The 19,542-nt window shown below is 51.5% G+C and overlaps 1 protein-coding gene across 23 annotated transcripts in view; it reads left to right on the plus strand.

Moving 5' to 3' along the window:
* LOC127039342 (zinc finger protein 501-like) overlaps window positions 1–19,542 on the plus strand; it is a 259,420-nt gene that overhangs the window by 91,348 nt on the left and 148,530 nt on the right. For 2 of the 23 annotated variants that reach the window (XM_050932832.1, XM_050932848.1), the window contains one exon: window positions 18,229–18,311. The exons of 11 other annotated variants lie outside the window; for them this stretch is intronic. In XM_050932832.1, coding sequence (XP_050788789.1) covers window positions 18,229–18,311 — 83 coding nt within the window. Of the gene's footprint in view, window positions 1–805; window positions 934–10,006; window positions 10,099–10,693; window positions 10,768–18,228; window positions 18,312–18,408; window positions 19,298–19,542 lie in introns of those variants that run through there. 10 more of the 23 variants (XM_050932849.1, XM_050932847.1, XM_050932845.1 and 7 more) reach the window with 10 other exon arrangements.

Below are 19,542 nucleotides of genomic sequence, written 5' to 3' on the forward strand. Positions count from 1 at the left end.
CAGCTCCCTGCTCCTCCCCCTCCCTCCTGGAAAGCACTGAATGCCACCAAACAGCTGTTTACCTCCAGGTGCTTCCCGCCACCAGGCAGAGGAGCGGGGATGTGGCGCATTGGGGGGGAAGGCGCAGTGGTGAGGGCAGCTTGGCAGCAGCAGGAAATAACTCGGGGGGGGCAGGGAGCTTGTTGGGCTGCCAGAAATAACTCATCTCCCCCTGTCTCCCTCTTCTCCCCCCCTCGGTCCTGTCTCCCGCCATCTCCCTCTTCCCCTCCCCCCCCGGCCCCTCTCCTGCCATCTCCACCTTCCCCACCCCCGTCCCGTCTCCTGCCCCTGGTACCATTTCCCCCTTCCCCCCTCTTGGTCCCGTCTCGAGCCCTTCACCCCCCCCCGTCCCGTCTCCCTCAATCTCCCCCTTCCCCCTCCGGTCCATCTCGCTGTCTCCGGTCCCGTCTCCCAGCGTAGGGCCCGTGGGAGGGGGTGGGGCAGGCCCCGTGTGGGGCGGACACGCTGTATTCCGGGGGAGGGGCCGGGCCCGGTTCACCCCCTGCCCCTCGGGCCCCGCGGCAGGAGGGGCCCGGAGCGGGAGGAGGGGGTTAGGGGCGGGGCTGTGGAGAACCCCGCCCCCAACGGGAGCAGCACCGCCTCACAGCGCCGCCCCCCCGCGTTCCAACGCTCTAACGGCCACAACCGTCACGTGTCTCCTGCCCTTGCGCGCGCTGCGCTCCAACGGCCGTAGACGTCACGTGTCTCTTCTTCACGTAACCCGCGAGGTGCGTCACTTCCGACCGCCCCTTAGGGCACTACTGGCGTGCGGGGGAGCCGGTAAGAGCCGAGCGGGGGCAGGGAGGGGAGACATCTGGGCCCGAGACCCCCCCCCCCGGCCCTGGTTCGGGCAGGAAGCTGGGGCGGGGCGGCCTCCGTAGCGATGGGGGGGAGGTGAGTGTGTGTCCGTGTCTCGCACCTGCCCCTCCCCCCACGTCACAGCCACAGAACCCCCCTCGGTCCTGTTTCCTGCCCCTGCTCCCGTCTCCCCCCGGTTCGGGGCCGTGAGCTCGTTCCATGCAGGGTCCAGTACAGGGGCTGCCCCTCCCCGCGGCAGGGCGGGGCTAATGACGCCCCCCCCCCAGTGCAGGCCCCGCGGGAGGAGGAGGGGCAGGCCCCGCGTGGGGCGGACACGCTATAACCCGGGGGAGGGGCCGGGCCCGGGCCCGGTTCGCTCCCTGCCCGGGGGGCCCCGGTCAGGCTTGACAAAGCCCTGGCTGGGATGATTTAGTTGGGATTGGTCCTGCTTTGAGCGGGGGGTTGGACTAGATACCTCCTGAGGTCCCTTCCAACCCTGATATTCTATGATTCATAGAATCTGTGATTCCAATTTATATTCTCTCTCCTGTTTGACTCAGTTTATATAGTAATATTCTCAGCTATACCTTAGCCAATCATTGTGCTGAAATTTAACTAACCAATTCTAACATATTGTAACATAATTCTCTAACCAATTATATCCCACTATCCTAATTAAGTATCAGAGGGGTAGCCATGTTAGTCTGGATCTGTAAAAGCAGCAAAGAATCCTGTGGCACCTTATAGCTTCTCCTCCCTTGGTTTTCACACCTCAACTACTAGAACAGGGCCTCATCCTCCCTGACTGAACTACCTCATTATCTCTAGCTTGCCTGCATATATATATAAATGCCCTTGGAAATGTCCACTACATGCATCTGACGTCTGTTAGTCTATAAGGTGCCACTGGACTCTTTGCTGCCAGCCTAATTAACTTACACCTAGCAAAATTAATTATACAACAGACAGAAACAATTAGAGAACCAGACTGATTAACAAAGTAAAAGTGGTGGCCATGAAGATAAAACAATACAGAAATGAGTGTTTCACAACCACAACCTTTGATAAGTGATTTATTGCCAGACAGTGTAGCCTGATTTGGAGTGTGTTAGTAATGTTGATTTAATTTATCCACTTAATGTATTTTTATTTAATTAATTGTAATTGATGATATTAAAATAATTTATTATGGATATTAATTAGTATGGGTTTAGGCTCTCCAATTTGTTTGATCAGAAGAATAGTGAAAAGTGCAAGGTCATGCATTTAGGGATTAATAACAAGAATTTTGGTTATAAATTGGGGACACATTAGTTGGAAGTAACAGAGGAGGAGAAGGACCTCGGAGTATTGGTAGATCACAGGATGACTATGAGCTGCCAATGTGATATGGCCGTTAAAAAGGTTAATGTGGTCTTGGGATGCATCAGGCGAGGTATTTCCAGCAAAGATAAGGAGGTGTTAGTACCGTTATACAAGGCACTGGTGAGCCCTCACCTGGAATACTGTGTGCAGTTCTGGTCTCCCATGTTTTAAGAAGGATGAATTCAAACTGGAACAGGTTCAGAGACGGGCTACTAGGATGATCTGAGGAATGGAAAACCTGCCTTATGAAAGGAGACTCAAAGAGTTTGGCTTTTTTAGCCTAACCAAAAGAAGGCTGAGGGGGGATATGATGACTTTTTATAAATATATCAGAGGGATAAATATCAGGGAGGGAGAGGAATTATTTAAGCTTAGTACCAATGTGGACACAAGAACAAATGGATATAAACTGGACACTAGGAATTTTAGACTTGAAATTAGATGAAGGTTTCTAACCATTAGAGGAGTGAAGTTCTGGAACAGCCTTCCAAGGGGAGCAGTGGGGGCAAAAGACATATCTGGCTTCAAGACTAAGCTTGATAAGTTTACAGAGGGGATGGTATGATGGGATAGCCTAATTTTGGCAATTAATTGATCCTTGATTATCAGCAGGTAAATATGCCCAGTGGTCTGTGATGGGATGTTAGATGGGATGGGATCTGAGTTACTACAGAGAATTCTTTCCTGGGTGCTGGCTGGTGAGTCTTGCCCACATGTTCAGGGTTTAGCTGATTGCCATATTTGGGGTCGGGAAGGAATTTTCCTCCAGGGCAGATTGGCAGAGGCCCTGGAGGTTTTTCACCTTCCTCTGCCGCATGGGGCACGGGTCACTTGCTGGAGGATTCTCTGCACCTTGAGGTCTTTAAACTACGATTTGAGGAGTTCAATAACTCAGACATAGATTAGGGGTTTGATACAGGAGTGGGTGGGTGAGATTCTGTGGCCTGCGTTGTGCAGGGGGTCAGACTAGAGGATCATAATGGTCCCTTCTGACCTTAAAGTCTATGAGTATGAGAAGATAAAAGTTCGTCCTGAATCAGGGCTTCGCAGATGTTCTAAAAAGACCTTTGGAGGTATGACAGGAAGCTCACACTGAGACAGATGTAGTCATAAAGACCTTTTATTAAAATCAATGAAATAGTAAGCAGGTGGTAAAACAGTTAGAATAACAGAGTTGCAATTGTACTAGTGTTATTCAAGAGATACATATGATGATACAATATTATGTGCTGCAAACTTTGGTTAATACTCACAGTCTGTTTTAATAACCTGGTGTTGGAAGATACAGGACCCCGTCTCTGGTGGTTCTGGCTTCACAGCTCTAGCAGAGGAAGCTAATGCAGAGCTGTTAAAGCTGTTTACTCTCTAACTTAACTCAATAAACCTTAAACTGAAATAAAGCGTAGGGAAACCAAGCGTAGCCTGGTCCCCTTAAAACTTAAAAGTTTGAAAAGGAACAAAGTACGATTTATTAATAGTTAATAGGCATCGATACGTTGTTGAAGATAGGTGAGTGGCTTACCTCTAAAATGGAGAGATGAATTGTCTTTTTATAGGGCATTGGTTGTAAATCCTTCCTCTTATGCCCAAATTTCATCCTTCCTCCACAGAAAGGTGAGGGTACACTTACCCCATAGGCTAGTATGTCTGTGCGTATGGATGACGGGTATTTGCGCTCTTGTGGTTTACTTGTTATGTCTGTGGGTACAACTTTGAAAAGTGCCCTTTGCCGTCCTGCATTGTCTACTGGGTTAGGCAAAAATCTCGAGATATCTGGTGGGTGTTTTAGCTATTTGGGTCATCTTTACTTTTCTGGGTAAAGGGTCCCAATATAGATATGCTAACTTTGTCTTAGCTTAACATACAGGGTTTTAGCCTGTTGGTCTCTTGCATTACAGCTAAACTTATTTTTAATATAAATCTGTAAACCTATTACATCAAATACTCAAATTTATAAGAAAAGATATATCGATGCAAGCAAGCAGATTAAACCTTAGGGCTACAACAGGATGCTCTCCAACTAAGTTTTCTTTAACCATCTTAAGATCTGTTTTTTTAATTTGGTGGTGATGGGCACTATCCGAACTGGATCATCTTCCTAACAGGCCAATAGCACCTTATTTCAGTGTGACTGGTTTGGGGTGTGAGGATGTGACCCTTCGCTTCCCATCTTATGGCTGCCCCTGTTCCTTAGCCAAAGGCCTTTGCCTAAGAACAAGGTCTCAGACTATCCTAGTGCAAGAAGGGCCATACACAGGCAGACTGTGATTTTGATTCTTTGGTTTTATACCCCTGTAACTAGCTAAATGAAAAAATACACCTAAGTCCTTCAACTATAGGCTTCACAGGCAGGCCTGAATATCTCTATTCCACAGTGGGTTCTACCCCTTCCCCCATTCTGTGTCTGTCTTGTCTATTTAGATTGTAAATTCTTCAGGACATGGGCCATCTACTATTCTCCGTTTGCATTTGTCCTAGCACAATGGGGGCCCAGTGTTAGTTGGTCTTTAGGCACTAAGGTAATGAATATGATTTATAATAATAATAATTCTCCTGCCACTTTGAGCCAAGGAAGCTGGCCTTGGGATGTTACTGCTTAAAAATGAGCTGGGATTAAAACCATGGAAAATTCTTTGATAAGTATCCCAAAAATTCCACTGACTTCCCTTTTTTTTCTTTTCCTGGAGTAGAGTTTCCAATTTCCAAACCTGATGTGATCTCGCAGCTGGAACGAGGGGAAGAACCGTGGGTCCCCGACCTTCAGGGCTCTGAGAAAGAAGTGCTCCCGAGAGCTGCCTGCACAGGTGAGGAGTTGGTTAAACCAACCCAACAACTGTTTAGGAATGCAGGAAACATTTGGGATGCCCTACAAAGACCCTGTGAGCTCTCCGAGTTCAGGATTGTTCCCTGCAGATGTGGAATGATTACGGCCGATGTCACTCATGGCTTCCCTCCTACCCTGACTGACAACTGGCAGCATGTCCCTCCTTGATCTCGCTTTCCCCTGAGTGTTCTGGTGAGATGTGGACCCAGAACTGATCCCTTCCTCTCTCCTCTGGGGAAGGGTTTGGGGGAAATCAGCTCTCTGAGTTTTCCTTTCTTTCTGGCACAGAGAGTGACCTCTGTCTGGATTCTCTCTGTCTCCCATTCAGGTGATGGGATGGTGAGTGAGAATGAGGAGAAATCCCAGAAGGAAGATGCTCAGCAAGTAGAACCACATGGAACGTTATCAGGAAGATCCAAAGGGAAAGTTTCCAGGAGTTGTGCACGCCAAGAAAAAGCAAAAGCCTATGAGACTCAGCAGATGCCAGAGGAAAACTTCAGTAGCCACTCAGACCTTATTACACACAAGAGAATCAACTTGGAATGGAGACGCTACACATGCCACGAATGCGGGAAAAGCTTCAATTGGGCCTGTCTCCTTGTCAGACACCGCAGAACCCACACTGGAGAGAAACCCTATATGTGCTCTGAGTGCGGGAAAAGCTTCGGTCAGCACTCAACCCTTGCAAGACATCGGAGAATTCACACAGGAGAGATGCCCTACGTGTGCTCCGAGTGTGGGAAACGCTTCAGGAATCTTTCAGCCCATGCCAAACATGTGAGGCTCCACACAGGAGAGAGGCCCTACACGTGCCCTGAGTGCGGGAAAAGCTTCATTGATAGTACATGCCTCATCTCACATCAGCAAACCCACACAGGAGAGACGCCCTACACATGCTCTGAGTGTAAGAAAAGCTTCAGTCATCACTCAAGCCTCATCTCACATCAGCGAACCCACACAGGAGAGACGCCCTACACATGCTCTGAGTGCGGGCAAAGCTTTACTCTCAGCGGTACCCTGAGCAGACATCGGAGAATCCATACGGGTGAGAAACCTTATGGATGCTCTGAGTGTGGGAAAAGCTTTAGTCAGCGTTCAGACCTCATCACGCATGAGAGTACCCACACAGGGGAGAAGCCCTACACGTGCTCAGAGTGCGGGAAATGCTTTTATAACAGCTCTGCCCTGAAGAAACATGGGAGAATCCACACCAGTGAGAAACCTTATAGATGCTCTGAGTGTGGGAAAAGCTTCATTCTTAGTTCTGCCCTCATCTCACATGAGAGAATCCACACAGGAGAGACACCCTACACATGCGCTGAGTGTGGGAAAAGCTTTGCTTATCACTCAGGCCTTATCACACATAAGAGAATCCACACAGGGGAGAGACCCTACACGTGCTCCGAGTGCGGGAAACGCTTCCACCAGAGCTCACATCTTGTCGCACATCAGAGAATCCACACGGATGAGAAACCTTATGGATGCTCTGAGTGCGGGAAAAACTTTCGTCGGCACTGGGAGCTTACCAAGCATCAGAGACTCCACACCGGAGAGACGCCCTAGACATGCTTTTGGGGTGGGTAAAGCTTCAATTGGACTTCAAACCTTATCACGCATCAGAGAATCCACAGGGAGACGCCCTTCACATGCTCTGAGTGTGGGAAAAGCTGCAGACGGAGCTCTGACCTGACCTGATTATACATCAGAGAATCCACACTAGTGAGAAACCTTAAGGATGCTCTGAGTGCGGGAAAAGCCTCAAAAATAGCTCACACCTTATCAGACATCAGAAAATCCACACGAGAGACCTGTAACACACGCCTTGATTAGGACTGGCCAAAGATTTTTTTTTTTTTTTAAATAATCACATTTGCTAATTCCCACATAGTGATCTGTGCACCATCTTCACTGTGGTCTCAGGTCCACCGGATGAGTTGCCTTCTTCTGCCTTTTGCAGCTCACCCTTCTTTGGGATCAGTCCTGTGATCTTTTCTATCAACTGCTCTCCTTTTGAGTCTTACGAACATGTGTCCCTCCAGCCAGGAATGTTCATCCGCTCCAGGTGGGGGAGAGAGGTTTGATCCCAACAAGCTACACTGAGGCAAAAGCTCCCTGTGCCTGACGTCCACTAGGACTGCACGTGGCTTTGGCTGCTCAAGTTAGTGATCTCGGTGTAAAAAGACAATTATAGTTGTAGTTCAGCCTAGGTGCAGTGGTTGGCATTAGCTTCCCCCTTGACCTGACTTAAACTCTTATCACTTTTCCTAGTCTAAACTGTGATTAATGTCCTTAAGTCTTGTCCAGTAGTGTCAGGCTAAGCACTATTAGGCCTCAGCCTTCCAGAAGTTGTAAGAAGCGAGTACTGTTGAATCCTGCAGGCATAAGCATAATCTAGCTAGGAAGCTTTATAGACTAAAAAGGAAACTCTGTAAAGATAGATACAGACTTGTGGTTACTATGCTCTGCAACCAAATACTTCTCTAAGCTGACTCGAGCATTTTTGAGTCTAGCAAATTGACCACAATTAGTCACATAGAGTAGCGATGAGCCGAGCACAGATGCACAGTTCAGAAGTTCAAAACAACTGCAAATACCACACTGAAACATTTGGCCACCTTTATTGGTTGACCTGTTTTAAAACACGGCCAGCAAATACTGTATAAAAAGAGTTTAAAGGGGTGTGTGTGTGTGTGTGTTGACCTAAAAGAGATTACTCCACATACACCCCCTGAAGCAAAGGGACTTGTGCGTCACTGACTATCTGTGCCTTGCCAGTGCAGGAAACAGTCAACTGAAGGTAATGTATCTTTGGAAGAATGCAGGGCGAGGTTTCAGAGTGGAAAAGTCTGGTTGTACTCGAGCTAGTTAATCTTAAGTCTGTATTAATATTATAGTTTGTTTATATTAGCAAATTGTTTTAGTTGTTTAAAAATAATATTAGTCAATAGTTAATCACTATATAACAACTGTATATGTTTTGTGCCTTGCTGAAAGCAGGTACAGCGCAGGTGAAGCTAGCAGTTTATAAATCATAATAGCTTTACAAGTCGCTGTGCCTGTCTTCAGTATAAGTTACCATCAAGTTTATCATAAAAGTCAATCAAAGTTTATAAATTGTTAGATAAGATTATAGGTAGGTTAAAGTTAGTACAATATAGTTAATCAGTGTATTAGTATTGCATATAGAATTGTATTTGTTGGGGGTGGTTACAGTACATGTGAAGTAGCTGGGCAATCAGTAATAGTACCGTTGCACGTGCTTGTAACTATTTTCAGTATTATTTACCTTTTATATGTGCACTTATAGGAATAGGTAGTTAATGTATAATATTACTTGTACTTGTGCTTTTCTCCAGTATAAGTTTCCATTTGTATTAATCCTCACTCAGTGCTGGTCTTTAATTCTGTTTTTCTTATTCTGTCTGTGTTTCCTTTAGTCATAAGTCATTAGAAACCTTTCTTGAGGAATAATTAGCTGTTTAGTTTCTCTTTTGCGGACACTACTCAACCTCATTCCATCTGTGTTGTGTGGTGGGAAGTAGCGATCACCCAGAGCCCCACTAGGGCCCTGACGTGAGCCCCCCCCTAGGGCTCTGATGTGTGCCTCCTCCTTCCATTAAACTCCACATAAAGAAACCCTGAGCATCACTGTTATACTGTTCCCCCATTTCAAAGTCATCAGGTTCCCCCTTCGGGAACAAATTGTTTCATTCCCAGTTACTCTGTTGTTGCTTCAGGTTGTGCTGGAGAGGAGATATTTTTACTACCATTTTCCTCACTTAAAATATATTGAAGTATAAGGGACCTGCTTAATCTGGGGCTAATATTTCTACCTTCTATCACTCTCCTCTAGGCCTTTGGCCTGCCCCTTCACAGGATATAGGCAGAAGAGAGAGAGCGTGGCAAAACAGCTCTCTCTTTTATCATGTCCTCTCTTTCCTCTTGGCTCCCTCCTTCAGTGTCAGGTGAGCGTTACCTCTTCGCAGTCCCAAACTGCCCAAGGAAAGGGATGACTCCCTCCAGGGTCTAACGCAGGGGTCTCAAACTCAAATCACCATGAGGGCCACATGAGGACTCATATATTGGCCCGAGGGCTGCATCACTGACACCTTTACATATAAAGATACAAAATCCCCTTTGCCCTGGCCCTGCCTCTACTCCATCCCTTCCATGAGGCCCTGCCATGCCTCTTCTCACCCCTTTCCTGCCCCCATTCCAACCTCTTCCCCAAATCCCCACCCCTGCCCCACCTCCTCCCAAGTACACGGCTCCCCGCTTCTCCTCCTCCCTCTTGGAAAGCACTGAGTGCCACCAAACAGCTGTTTACCTCCAGGTGCTTCCCGCCACCAGGCAGAGGAGCGGGGATGTGGCGCGCTGGGGGGGGAAGGCACGGCGGTGAGGGGAGTTTGGTGGCAGCAGGAAATAACTGGGGGGGGGGGGCAGGGAGCTTGTTGGGCTGCCAGAAATAACTCATCTCCCCGTCTCCCTCTTCTCCCCCCCTCGGTCCTGTCTCCCGCCATCTCCCTCTTCCCCTCCCCTCCCCTCCCCTCCCCCTCTCCTGCCATCTTCACCTTCCCCAGCCCAGTCCCAGCTCCTGCCCCTGGTCCCATTTCCCCCTTCCCCCCTCTTGGTCCCGTCTCGACCCCTTCCCCCCACCCCACCCCCGGTCCCGTCTCCCTCAATCTCCCCCTTCCCCCTCCGGTCCATCTCGCTGTCTCCGGTCCCGTCTCCCAGCGTACGGCCCGCGGGAGGGGGTGGGGTAGGCCCCGCGTGGGGCGGACACGCTGTATCCCGGGGGAGGGGCCGGGACCGGTTCAACCCCTGCCTGGGGGGCTCCGCGGCAGGAGGGGCCCGGGGCGGGGCTGTGGAGAACCCCGCCCCCAGCAGGAGCAGCACCACCTCACAGCGCCGCCCCCCCCGCGTTCCAACGGCCACAACCGTCACGTGTCTCCTGCCCCTGTGCGCGCCACGCTCCAACGGCCGTAGCCGTCACGTGTCTCTTGTAACCGTCCCCCGTGAGGTGCGTCACTTCCGGCCCCTGCGGGGGCCACTACTGGCGTGCGGGGGAGCCGGTAAGAGCCGAGGGGGGGGGGAGGGACGGAGAGGAGACATCTGGGCCCGAGACCCCCCCCCCACGGCCCTGGCTCGGGCAGGAAGCTGGGGCGGGGCGGCCTCCGTAGCGATGGGGGGGGGAGGTGAGTGTGTGTGTGTGTCGCATCTGCCCCTGCCCCCATGTCACAGCCACAGAACCCCCCTCGGACCTGTTTCCTGCCCCTGGTCCCGTCTCCCCCCCCCCCCCCCCGGTTCGGGGCCGTGAGCTCGTTCCATGCAGGGTCCAGTACAGGGGCTGCCCCTCCCCCCGGCAGGGCGGGGCTAATGACGCCCCCCCCCCAGTGCAGGCCCCGCGGGAGGAGGAGGGGCAGGCCCCGCGTGGGGCGGACACGCTATAACCCCGGGCCCGGGCCCGGTTCGCTCCCTGCCCGGGGGGCCCCGCCCTGCCGGCGGGCGGACCGCGACCAGGAGCGGCAGGAGGGGCCCGGAGCGGGGGGAGGGGGTAAGGGGCGGGGCTGCGGGGAACCCCGACCCCAACGGGGGCAGCCCCGCCTCACAGCGCCCCTCCCCCCCGCGCTGCGTTCCAACGGCTCTAACCGCCGCAACCGTAACGTGTCTCCTCCCCCGCCCCCGCGCGGTGCGTCACTTCCGGCCGCTGTAGGGGGGACTCCGGGCGCGCGGCGGAGCCGGTAAGAGCCGGGCGCGACGGGGAGACACCTGGGCCCGAGACCCCCCCGCCGGGCCATGGCTCGGACCGGAAGCTGGTGCGGGGTGGGGGGTCCCGGTGCGGCTTCTGTAGCGATGGGAGGGGAGCTGAGTGTGTGTCCGTGTCTCGCACCTGCCCCTCCCCCCCGCCGCCCCCTCCCCCCGCCCCTTCACAGAGCCCCTCCCCCCATGTCACAGCCACAGAGCCCCCCTCTCGCCCCCTTCAAACTGCCCCCCCCGGCTCCCTGCGGCCCATGGGGGGGGGAACCGTCCCTGTCCTACCTGCCAGCCCCCTTGTCAGACTGTTCCCGAGCTGAACGGCCTGAGCTCTGGGGACACCCACCCAGATCTGAGTGGGCAGCAGCTCTGGGGAGAGGAGACCCCAGGGAGTGGGCAGCTGGGTAAAGAGACTGAAGTTGGGAGGAGAAACATTGACGTGTCCAAGGCCTCCCAGGCTGCCCCTGACAGAGCTAGAAAGAGAGCCCAGTTCTAGGGGTGTTTTGGGCACTGAAGGTCTCTGCCACCCTGGTGTTTCAGGCACTGGTGCAAACCCTTCGTATGGACAGAATTTACACTAGTGCCCTCTGATTGGCATGGGGGCACCATTTACACTAGTGCCCTCTGATTGGCACAGGGGTACCATTTACACTAGTGCCCTCTGATTGGCACTGGGGCACCATTTACACTAGTGCACTCTGATTGGCAAAAGGGCACCATGTCCCAGTTTGAAGGCTTGCGGGGGGAGGGGGGGAGACAGGGACACTGACTTCTCCCGACCCAGGACGCCCACCCCCGGCTGTGTGCAGGGACTGCAGCTGAGCTTCCCTGCCAAGACAGCCTGTGCATCCATGGACAAACCATCTCTCCCGGCAGCCTAATACAGTGGGGTCTGGGGGACCTTTCCAAGCTGCGTGTAACGGGGCGCTGGAGTTACTGGGATCTGTTCCTGGCTCTGTCACTGACCTGCTTGGTGACCTGGGGGAAGTCACAGCCGCTCTGTGTTTTCCTCCTACCCACTGTCTGCTTGGATTGTGATCACTTTGGGGCACGGACTGCACTGATTAGTAGAGGCGTTAGTTGGAGCAATTTGGTGGAGGTGTGATTGTGATATCAGAAGATCTAGGTCTGAGTCCTCCATGTGTGCAATGAAAGGAGAGAAGTCCATGTGTACCGTTCACTTCCAGTCTGTCTCGTTTCTGCACTCAGCTGTGCGCGTTGTCAGGAGGAAACGGGACTGTTTGCCATGGGAATAGTTAGCAGTGAGATGGGATCTGAGAGCAATCTATGTGCTTCACGATGGGTGAGTGAATATAGAACGTTATCTGGAACTTCTGTGAGTAAGGATGAAAGAGTTGTGAAAAGGTATTCAATTGACGAAGTGTGCAGCTGTTTCTGGGGAGCGGGCCCAGTATCTGAGTGTAAAACAGGTGTCAGTAGCTCCTGTACAGCGCAGCTCACCTAAAACCACATTGTGTCTTAGCAAAGGTAAGCTCTATCCCCTTCTCTTTGCTTCGGAAAGTTGCCTTTCCCAGGGCTTTGCTGCCATTGCGAATTGCAGAATTAGGATTACATTGGCATGTACCTTATCTCTGCCTTTCCTGATGATTAAAAATTTGAGATTTGCTGATCTCTCTTCTGGAGGGGCACCAGACAGCTTCAGGCAATTTTAAATCTTGCGTTCATAAAGTTTTAATACGTGAATTTCCTAGCTTTTTGCACAGAGCAATGTTGGCAGGAGGAGTTAGCAGCGCTATAGGCAGTTGTGGGTCTCACACAAGTTTGCAATCGGAGGCACAGAGAAGTGCAGTGACTTACCCAATGTCACCCAGCAGGCCCGTGGCAGAACCAGGAATAGTCCTGGTCTAGTGGTCTCTCCACCGAGGTGCTGGGTGATTCTGAAGTTTTGCTCCCCTCTCCTTTACTTTTTGTCCAGGTGGAATGGGAAAAAATGGTCATGCTTTCAAGTGTCTCTCTCCACCTCCTCCTCCTCGTGACACCATTTCCAGCTCGGCCTCCCCTTCTTTCAAGTGTTTGCCATGGGCAGTTGGTAACAGAGCCAGTGAGAGAAATCTCTGACATGGTCTGTGCGCCAGCTGGGCCTTCTGCTCCTGGTGCAGCCGTTCCCTAGCTCTGCCCCTCCTGCAAACAGGCTCCCTCCCCATACACTCTGGCCTGCCCCTGCACCTCATACACGTGTAACGTGTGCCTTGAAACTATTCCTAGTTTGGATTTGGGATGATTAAATTTGTTACCTTCAGCTGCCCCACACTCCCCATCGCAGTTCGCCACCTTCAGCTCCCCCACACTCCAGTTTTAGTTGTTTTGTGGTGTCCTGATGGTTATTCACTGATGGTTTGGGAGGGAGCAAGGCTGCTCAGTTGAGTCCATAAAGTAGATTTTCAGTGTGAATGCTTTGTTCCGTACATATGATCCACACGCTGATCTCTCAGTCACTGGGGGCTTGTCTACATCAGAAAGTTGCAGCGCTGGTGAGGGAGTTACAGCGCTGCAACTTAGGAGGTGTACACATCTGCAGGGCACCACCAGCGCTGCAACTCCCTGTTTGCAGCGCTGGCCGTACTCCCGTTTTGTCTCGGGTGTAGAGGATCCAGCGCTGGTGATCCAGCGCTGGTAATCAAGTATAGTCACTTACCAGCGCTTTTCTTGACCTCCGTGGAATAAGCAGGTATCCCAGCATACCTGAGGAAGCCTCTGGTAATCAAGCTGGTCTCCTTCCCCGGCTTGCTCTCGCGTTCCCCGAACCCCGAGCAAGCAGGTCTCCTTCCCTGAGGTTTGCTGGGTGGTTCCGGGAAGGCGAGAGCAAACCGGGGAAGGAGACCAGCTTCGCCGCAGTTTGCTCTCGCGTTCCGCGAACCACCCTGCAAACCGCAGGGAAGGAGACCTGCTTGCTCGGGGTTCGGGGAACGCGAGAGCAAGCCGGGGAAGGAGACCAGCTTCGCCGCGGTTTGCTCTCGCGTTCCCCGAACAAGCAGGTCTCCTTCCCTGCGGTTTGCAGGGTGGTTCGCGGAACGCGAGAGCAAACCGCGGCGAAGCTGGTCTCCTTCCCCGGTTTGCTCTCGCCTTCCCCAAAACCCCTTGAAGCCAACCCAACAGCGCTGCAGTGTGGCCACATCTAACACCACTTGCAGCGCTGGTTGCTGTAAGTGTGGCCACTCTGCAGCGCTGGCCCTATACAGCTGTACTAATACAGCTGTAACAACCAGCGCTGCAAAATTTTAGATGTAGACATGGCCTGAGTCTTGGCCAGTGATGAGCTTTCTGTAGACACCTCACAGGACCATCCTCCAAGCGATGTGTTTGTTGTGATGGGTTTGTCCAGTCTCAGGTGAGAGCTGCTGGCAAAGACCAAGTGACCCTTTTCCAAGGGATCTCTGTGTCACTGTCTAACTCCCGTAGGCCACAGAGAGGACGACTTTCTGCCAGTGGCCTTCAGGACGGGTGCTGAGTTCACTGCAGAGCCCCCATGTAGCCTATCTATTTCCCTTCTCGGTGTGCTGTCTGGGACGCTGTCCTGCTTCCTGCTCCCCAGGCCACCCCGTATCTACTCCATGTGCCAGGCTGCTGGCAGCTCCCAGGGAGAGGCCATCCAGCCCATCAAACTGGTGCCAAACCGCTGGGCCTCAGGCCTTCTGGGGTGCAGCTCTCGGAGTCCAATTGTCCCCTGCCCCAGGGGTGCTACAGGGCACGTCCTTCTAGTATGTCAGGCTCAACCCCCTGGCTGAGGCCTCGGGGCACTTTCTTCCTCTCTTGGGGCACCAGGTGAAACAGCAAAAGAGCCGACTGTCAGCAAACAAGGGTAAATAAAGGAATGAAAGAAAAAAATGGGGAAAGAACTGTGAACAGCTCCCATCAGGATATGGACCCCTCTTCTGAGAGCCTTGGGAACGTCTCAGTCCCCTTCAGAGTTTAGTGGGTCCGCAGCTCAAGTTTCAGTCTGCTCCCCCTTTGAGCTCCGGGGATCCCCACCCTCCCTCAGGGAAGGCCAGAGCCCCGAATGCTGCCAACCCTCTCCTTGGGGCTGGAGATGCTCCACAGACTGTTCCCTTCCCAGGGTTGCCCTGCCACCCCCAGAGGAGAGTAGGTCTCTCCTGTTAACTCCTGCTCCAGTCCTGACATGGTTTGCAGGTGTGGAGGGGCTGGGCCAGTCCAGACTAAAGCAGCAGTTTAACTTCTCCTGTGCCAGCGTGGGGTTTAAATAGCCCTTCACAGCCACTCAGGCCCAGGGAATGGCCCCCTATCAGCCCCGTGCCTGATGTGGTGGGGAGACCCACTGGCAGCATTGCCCTTCAGGGTGCTTCTCCCACTCCCTCCCCTCCCCCTTTACTGCCACCACAGTGTCTGTCACCTTTACTTCCTGAGGGGTGACCCCAGAAGGTGTGTGGTGTTATCCCTTTCCCTACCCCCAGGATCCATTGCGCACCGTCCGTCACTCACCTCTGTCTGAGGAGACAAGGTGGGTCATGGGGCGCGGGAGATGATCTGCCGCAGATCCATCACTGAATGGGTGGCAGTCTTGAACCCCCTTGAAGGTTGCCGGGATGCTGACATGCGCTGGAGGAGAACTGGGGCTTGTCTGAGTCCAGGGACCATTTGACCCACACTGTGTCCCTGTAAAGCCTGCTCTGCATTGCTGCCAATTGCTGCTGTTGTGCCTGTAAGTCTCTGTAACGCTGTCCTCAGTGACTCGAGAGCACGAGCACCAGCCTCAGTCAGACTGGTAAGAAGCAGGGAACAAACCCAAATTGGGTGTGAGGTCTGTATGGAGATTTCGCCAACCAAGAATCCAGTGTAAACACTTCAGGCTGAGTAACAGCGTTAACATGGAATCACAGACATTCCCCTTGGGTGATCCCATATATCTCACCACGCAGGTGAGCCAACCTTTGTGACAGATGGTCCCTTACTCCAGGGGTTCTCAACCTTTTTCTTTCTGAACCCGCCCCACGCAACATGCTATAAAAACTCTACGGCCCACGTGGGCCTCAGTAACTTGTTTTCTGCATATAAAAACTAGGGCTGGTGTTAGGGGGAGCAAGCAGGGCAACTGCCTGGGGCCCCATGCCGTAGGGGTCCCCACAAAACTACATTGCTTAGGCTTTGGCTTCAGCCTCAGGTGGTGGGGCTCAGGGGCCTAGACTTCAGCCCCATGCGCTGGGACTTCAGCTTTCTGCCCTGGGCCTCGGCAAGTCTAATGCTGGCCGTGATTGGCAGCCCCTCTGATAACTGCTCGTGGCCCTCCAGGGGGCCCAGACCCCCGGTTGAGAACCACTGCTTTACCCCACGAATCATAGCGATGTTCAGGTTACTACCAGTCCCAAAGGGCCAGTCACTTCCGTAGGTCAATTGAATCTTAGAGCTCACAAGAAAGACAATACTTGTAGCCAGTCTTGTAATAACCTGTATTAAGATGTATTTAAAAGGAAACGAGAGTTGTTTACAAAGTTAAAGTAGGATAAAGCAGATGCAGACGAGTTACAGTCTTAAATTTCAAAAGGTAATAGAAGCTTCTATAATGAACAAGCCCTACATATTCTTTAGGACTAATGCACGCTAAGCAACTGGGGATCTTTTGCTTATGCCTAGAAACCTTTCCCTCCAGAGTCCAAGCAGCATACAGATAATCAGTTCCTTCTGTATGGGGGTTTTTACCCCCTTCCTGCCATGTGCTGTGAGCTGCAAACTCAGCCAAAGAAAATTGAAGAGCACAACAACAGTCTTGTCTTCTTTAACATCCCATAATAGTCTCTCTGGTGTTGATGAACCTTTCCTGCCAGGCAGGGTGTAATGCATTCGGTTGCCAATCAGCCCTTCACCTAGGTAAAGTCTCTCTCTTGTCTGGTGACTTACGTAGTCACAGAGCCTCACAATGCAACTAGTCAGATATTAACCCTGGCAGCAACTCGCAAGCGTTCAATAAAGTCTAAACATTAAACACACTGTTATAATTCTAATACCTGTTTTAACAATACTAACACGGGGGAGCCAGACTGATTCCAGCCATGCGTTTGTCCATGTTCAGTTAAGACTTGGGAGCTTTTGCAAGAGCTAACACCTCATCTGCCAGTGTCCTAGGCAGGATGGGCAGGGATGGTGTCTCTAGCCTCTGTTTGCCAGAAGCTGGGAATGAGTGACAGGGGATGGATCACTTGATGATTCCCTGTTCTGTTCATTCCCTCTGAAGCACCTGTCATTGGCCGCTGAGCTAGTTCACTCCATCATTGGGGATTTTTAAGAGCAGGCTGGACAAACCCCTCTCAGGGATGGTCTAGACCAGTGGTTCTCAAACTTCTGTACTGGTGATCCCTTTCAAATAGCAAACCTCTCAATGTGATACCCTCCACCCCTTATAAATTAAAAACACTTTTTAATATATTTTACACCATTATAAATGTTGGATGCAAAGCACCATTTGGGGTGGAGGATGACATCTTGTGACCCCCCATGTAGTAACCCCATGATCCCCTGAGGGGTGCTGACCCGCAGTTTGAGAACCACTGAGCTAGACGGACCGTTGGTCTGACGCAGTGGGCCATTCTTATGTTCACAGTCTCTGTCAGGAGTATCTTCTCACTTGGATTCACCGGGGAGCTACAGAAAGAAACAAGATGTGCTGAAGCAAGGAGGCCCAGTCTCAGCTCCCCCAAGGTCATGCTTCCCAAAAACTAAAACGAGGCCCAGCCCATGAAAGGGGCACTCCCAAGAGAGACTGTATAAAGACTGGAGCATCAAACCACTTTAAACCTGAGACAGCTGCCTTGGGGACAGTGACAGGGAGAATCCCCCACAGTGACTCCTTTGATTCTGCTCTTCTCTGGCCTTTGGTTCATAGAATCACAGAACTGGATGGGACCTCGAGAGGTCATCTAGTCCTGTCCCCTGCACTCAAGGCAGGACAAAGTATTATCTAGACCATCCCTGAGAGGTTTGTCCAGCCTGCTTTTAAAAATCTGCCGTGATGCAGTGATCCACTATGACCCCCTGATCCCTTTCCGCTGCAGATCCTCGTTCCTAGGCAGTCATTTCCCATTTTGTATGTGTTCGTTCCTTCCTAAGTGAAGTACTTTGGATTCGTCCTTATTGAGTTTAATCCTATTTACTTCAAACCGTTTTCCAGTTTGTCCAGATCATTTTGAATTTTAATCCTATCCTCCAAAGCCCTTGCAACCCCTCCCAGCTTGGTATCGTCCACAAACTTGATAAGTGTAACAGAGAGACTCTTTTCCTGGGAGAATTTCACCTTGTCTCAGAGGGTTACACCCTGGTGGGAGGGGGCTAGGCCTGTACTGGGATAAGGTCACTCTGTGCTTCATAGTTTGGTAGAACCTAGAATGTCCATTAGCAGAGAAAATCCTGGGAGAATCGGCTTGTGGAATGAACAAATACCCCATCTGAATGCTCTCACATTGCCCTTCTCGTCCTGGCAGGCTACAGAATAACGTCCAGGTTTCGCTCCAGATCATCCCATCCTCCCAGGGGGAACTCAATGTCTGGAATGGAGCTGGCTCAGGTAAGGGATTATCAGGGGCTGGTGGTAGGGTCTGATTGGAGAGAGAGGAGCAGTAAATGCATAGGAGGGTGGGAGCTGCTCGAGGTGGTGGGAGGCAGGAACTATCTAGTGTGGGGAAGGGGAGGGGACAGGATGTGACAAACCTGCTGAGGCTTGTGTACTGTAGGGTGTGATGGGCTGTCACCCTAGGGTGCAGTCTGGGGGGCTTCTGGGAACCCTTGTGCCCTCTAACCCTCAAGCTGGGCTGGCTCTTCTCACACTGCTTTGCCGGAGATTCAGCCAGCCTCTCCAGGCCCTGTTATCACCCAGCACGACAGCAGGTGGGTGCCATACACCCAGCTAAGCTACCTGAGTATTTTACCTAAACCACTCAAGGACAGAGGGAAGACATTAGCCAATTTCCCAGCTCCCCAGCCTTGCACTCCTGCTGTAATATAAATCCAAAATGATACCATCTTATACCAGACAGGGATCTGTATAATGTAAGCTCATAAATACAGTTTTCCTTTCCCTCGATATGCGGAAGATACGCACAACAAGCTTGTGCTAACCAAGCTCAGATTTTCCCCAGAGACTTCACTCAAAATACACTGATTATGATAAAGCATAAAAGAAGTTTATTAACTACAGAAAGATTTTAAGTCATTATAAGTGATAGCAAACAGATCAAAACAGATTACTTAGCCAATAACCAAAAACTCAAAGAAGCCTAACATACAAAATGCATAGAATTTGAATTAGCAGTTTCTCACCTGATTGACGATAGAAGCAGTCCCCCAAGTTTCCATACACAAGCTAGAAATCCCTTTAGCCTGGGACCGACACTTCCCCACTTCAGTCTTTGTTCCTCAGGTGCTCCAGGAGTTCCCTTGTGTGGGGAATGAGGCCAAGAGATGATGTCACACTCCACCTTACGTAGCTTTTCCATATGGCGGGAACCCTTTGTTCCAAACTCAGTTCCCAGTTCAGTTAGTGGAATAATACAGGTACCAAAATGAAGTTCATTGTCTTGTGGTCTGGTCACATACCCTGCTGAGTCATAGTAGCCATGACTCCTAGGCTGGCTGACAAATTGACAGGGGGGCTAAGCTCTTCCACGGTCCGTTGTCTTTGTTGATGAGTCTTCAGCACTGTCTGGCTTCTTCACTGTTGTGCCTGAAAGGCTTGTTGTGGGTGTTACCCAGAGTAAGCACATGTGAAATACAGATACAGAGTCAATATCCATAACTTC

This window comes from Gopherus flavomarginatus, chromosome 23 (genome assembly GCF_025201925.1).
Source record: "Gopherus flavomarginatus isolate rGopFla2 chromosome 23, rGopFla2.mat.asm, whole genome shotgun sequence".
Taxonomy (NCBI): Eukaryota; Metazoa; Chordata; order Testudines; family Testudinidae; genus Gopherus; species Gopherus flavomarginatus.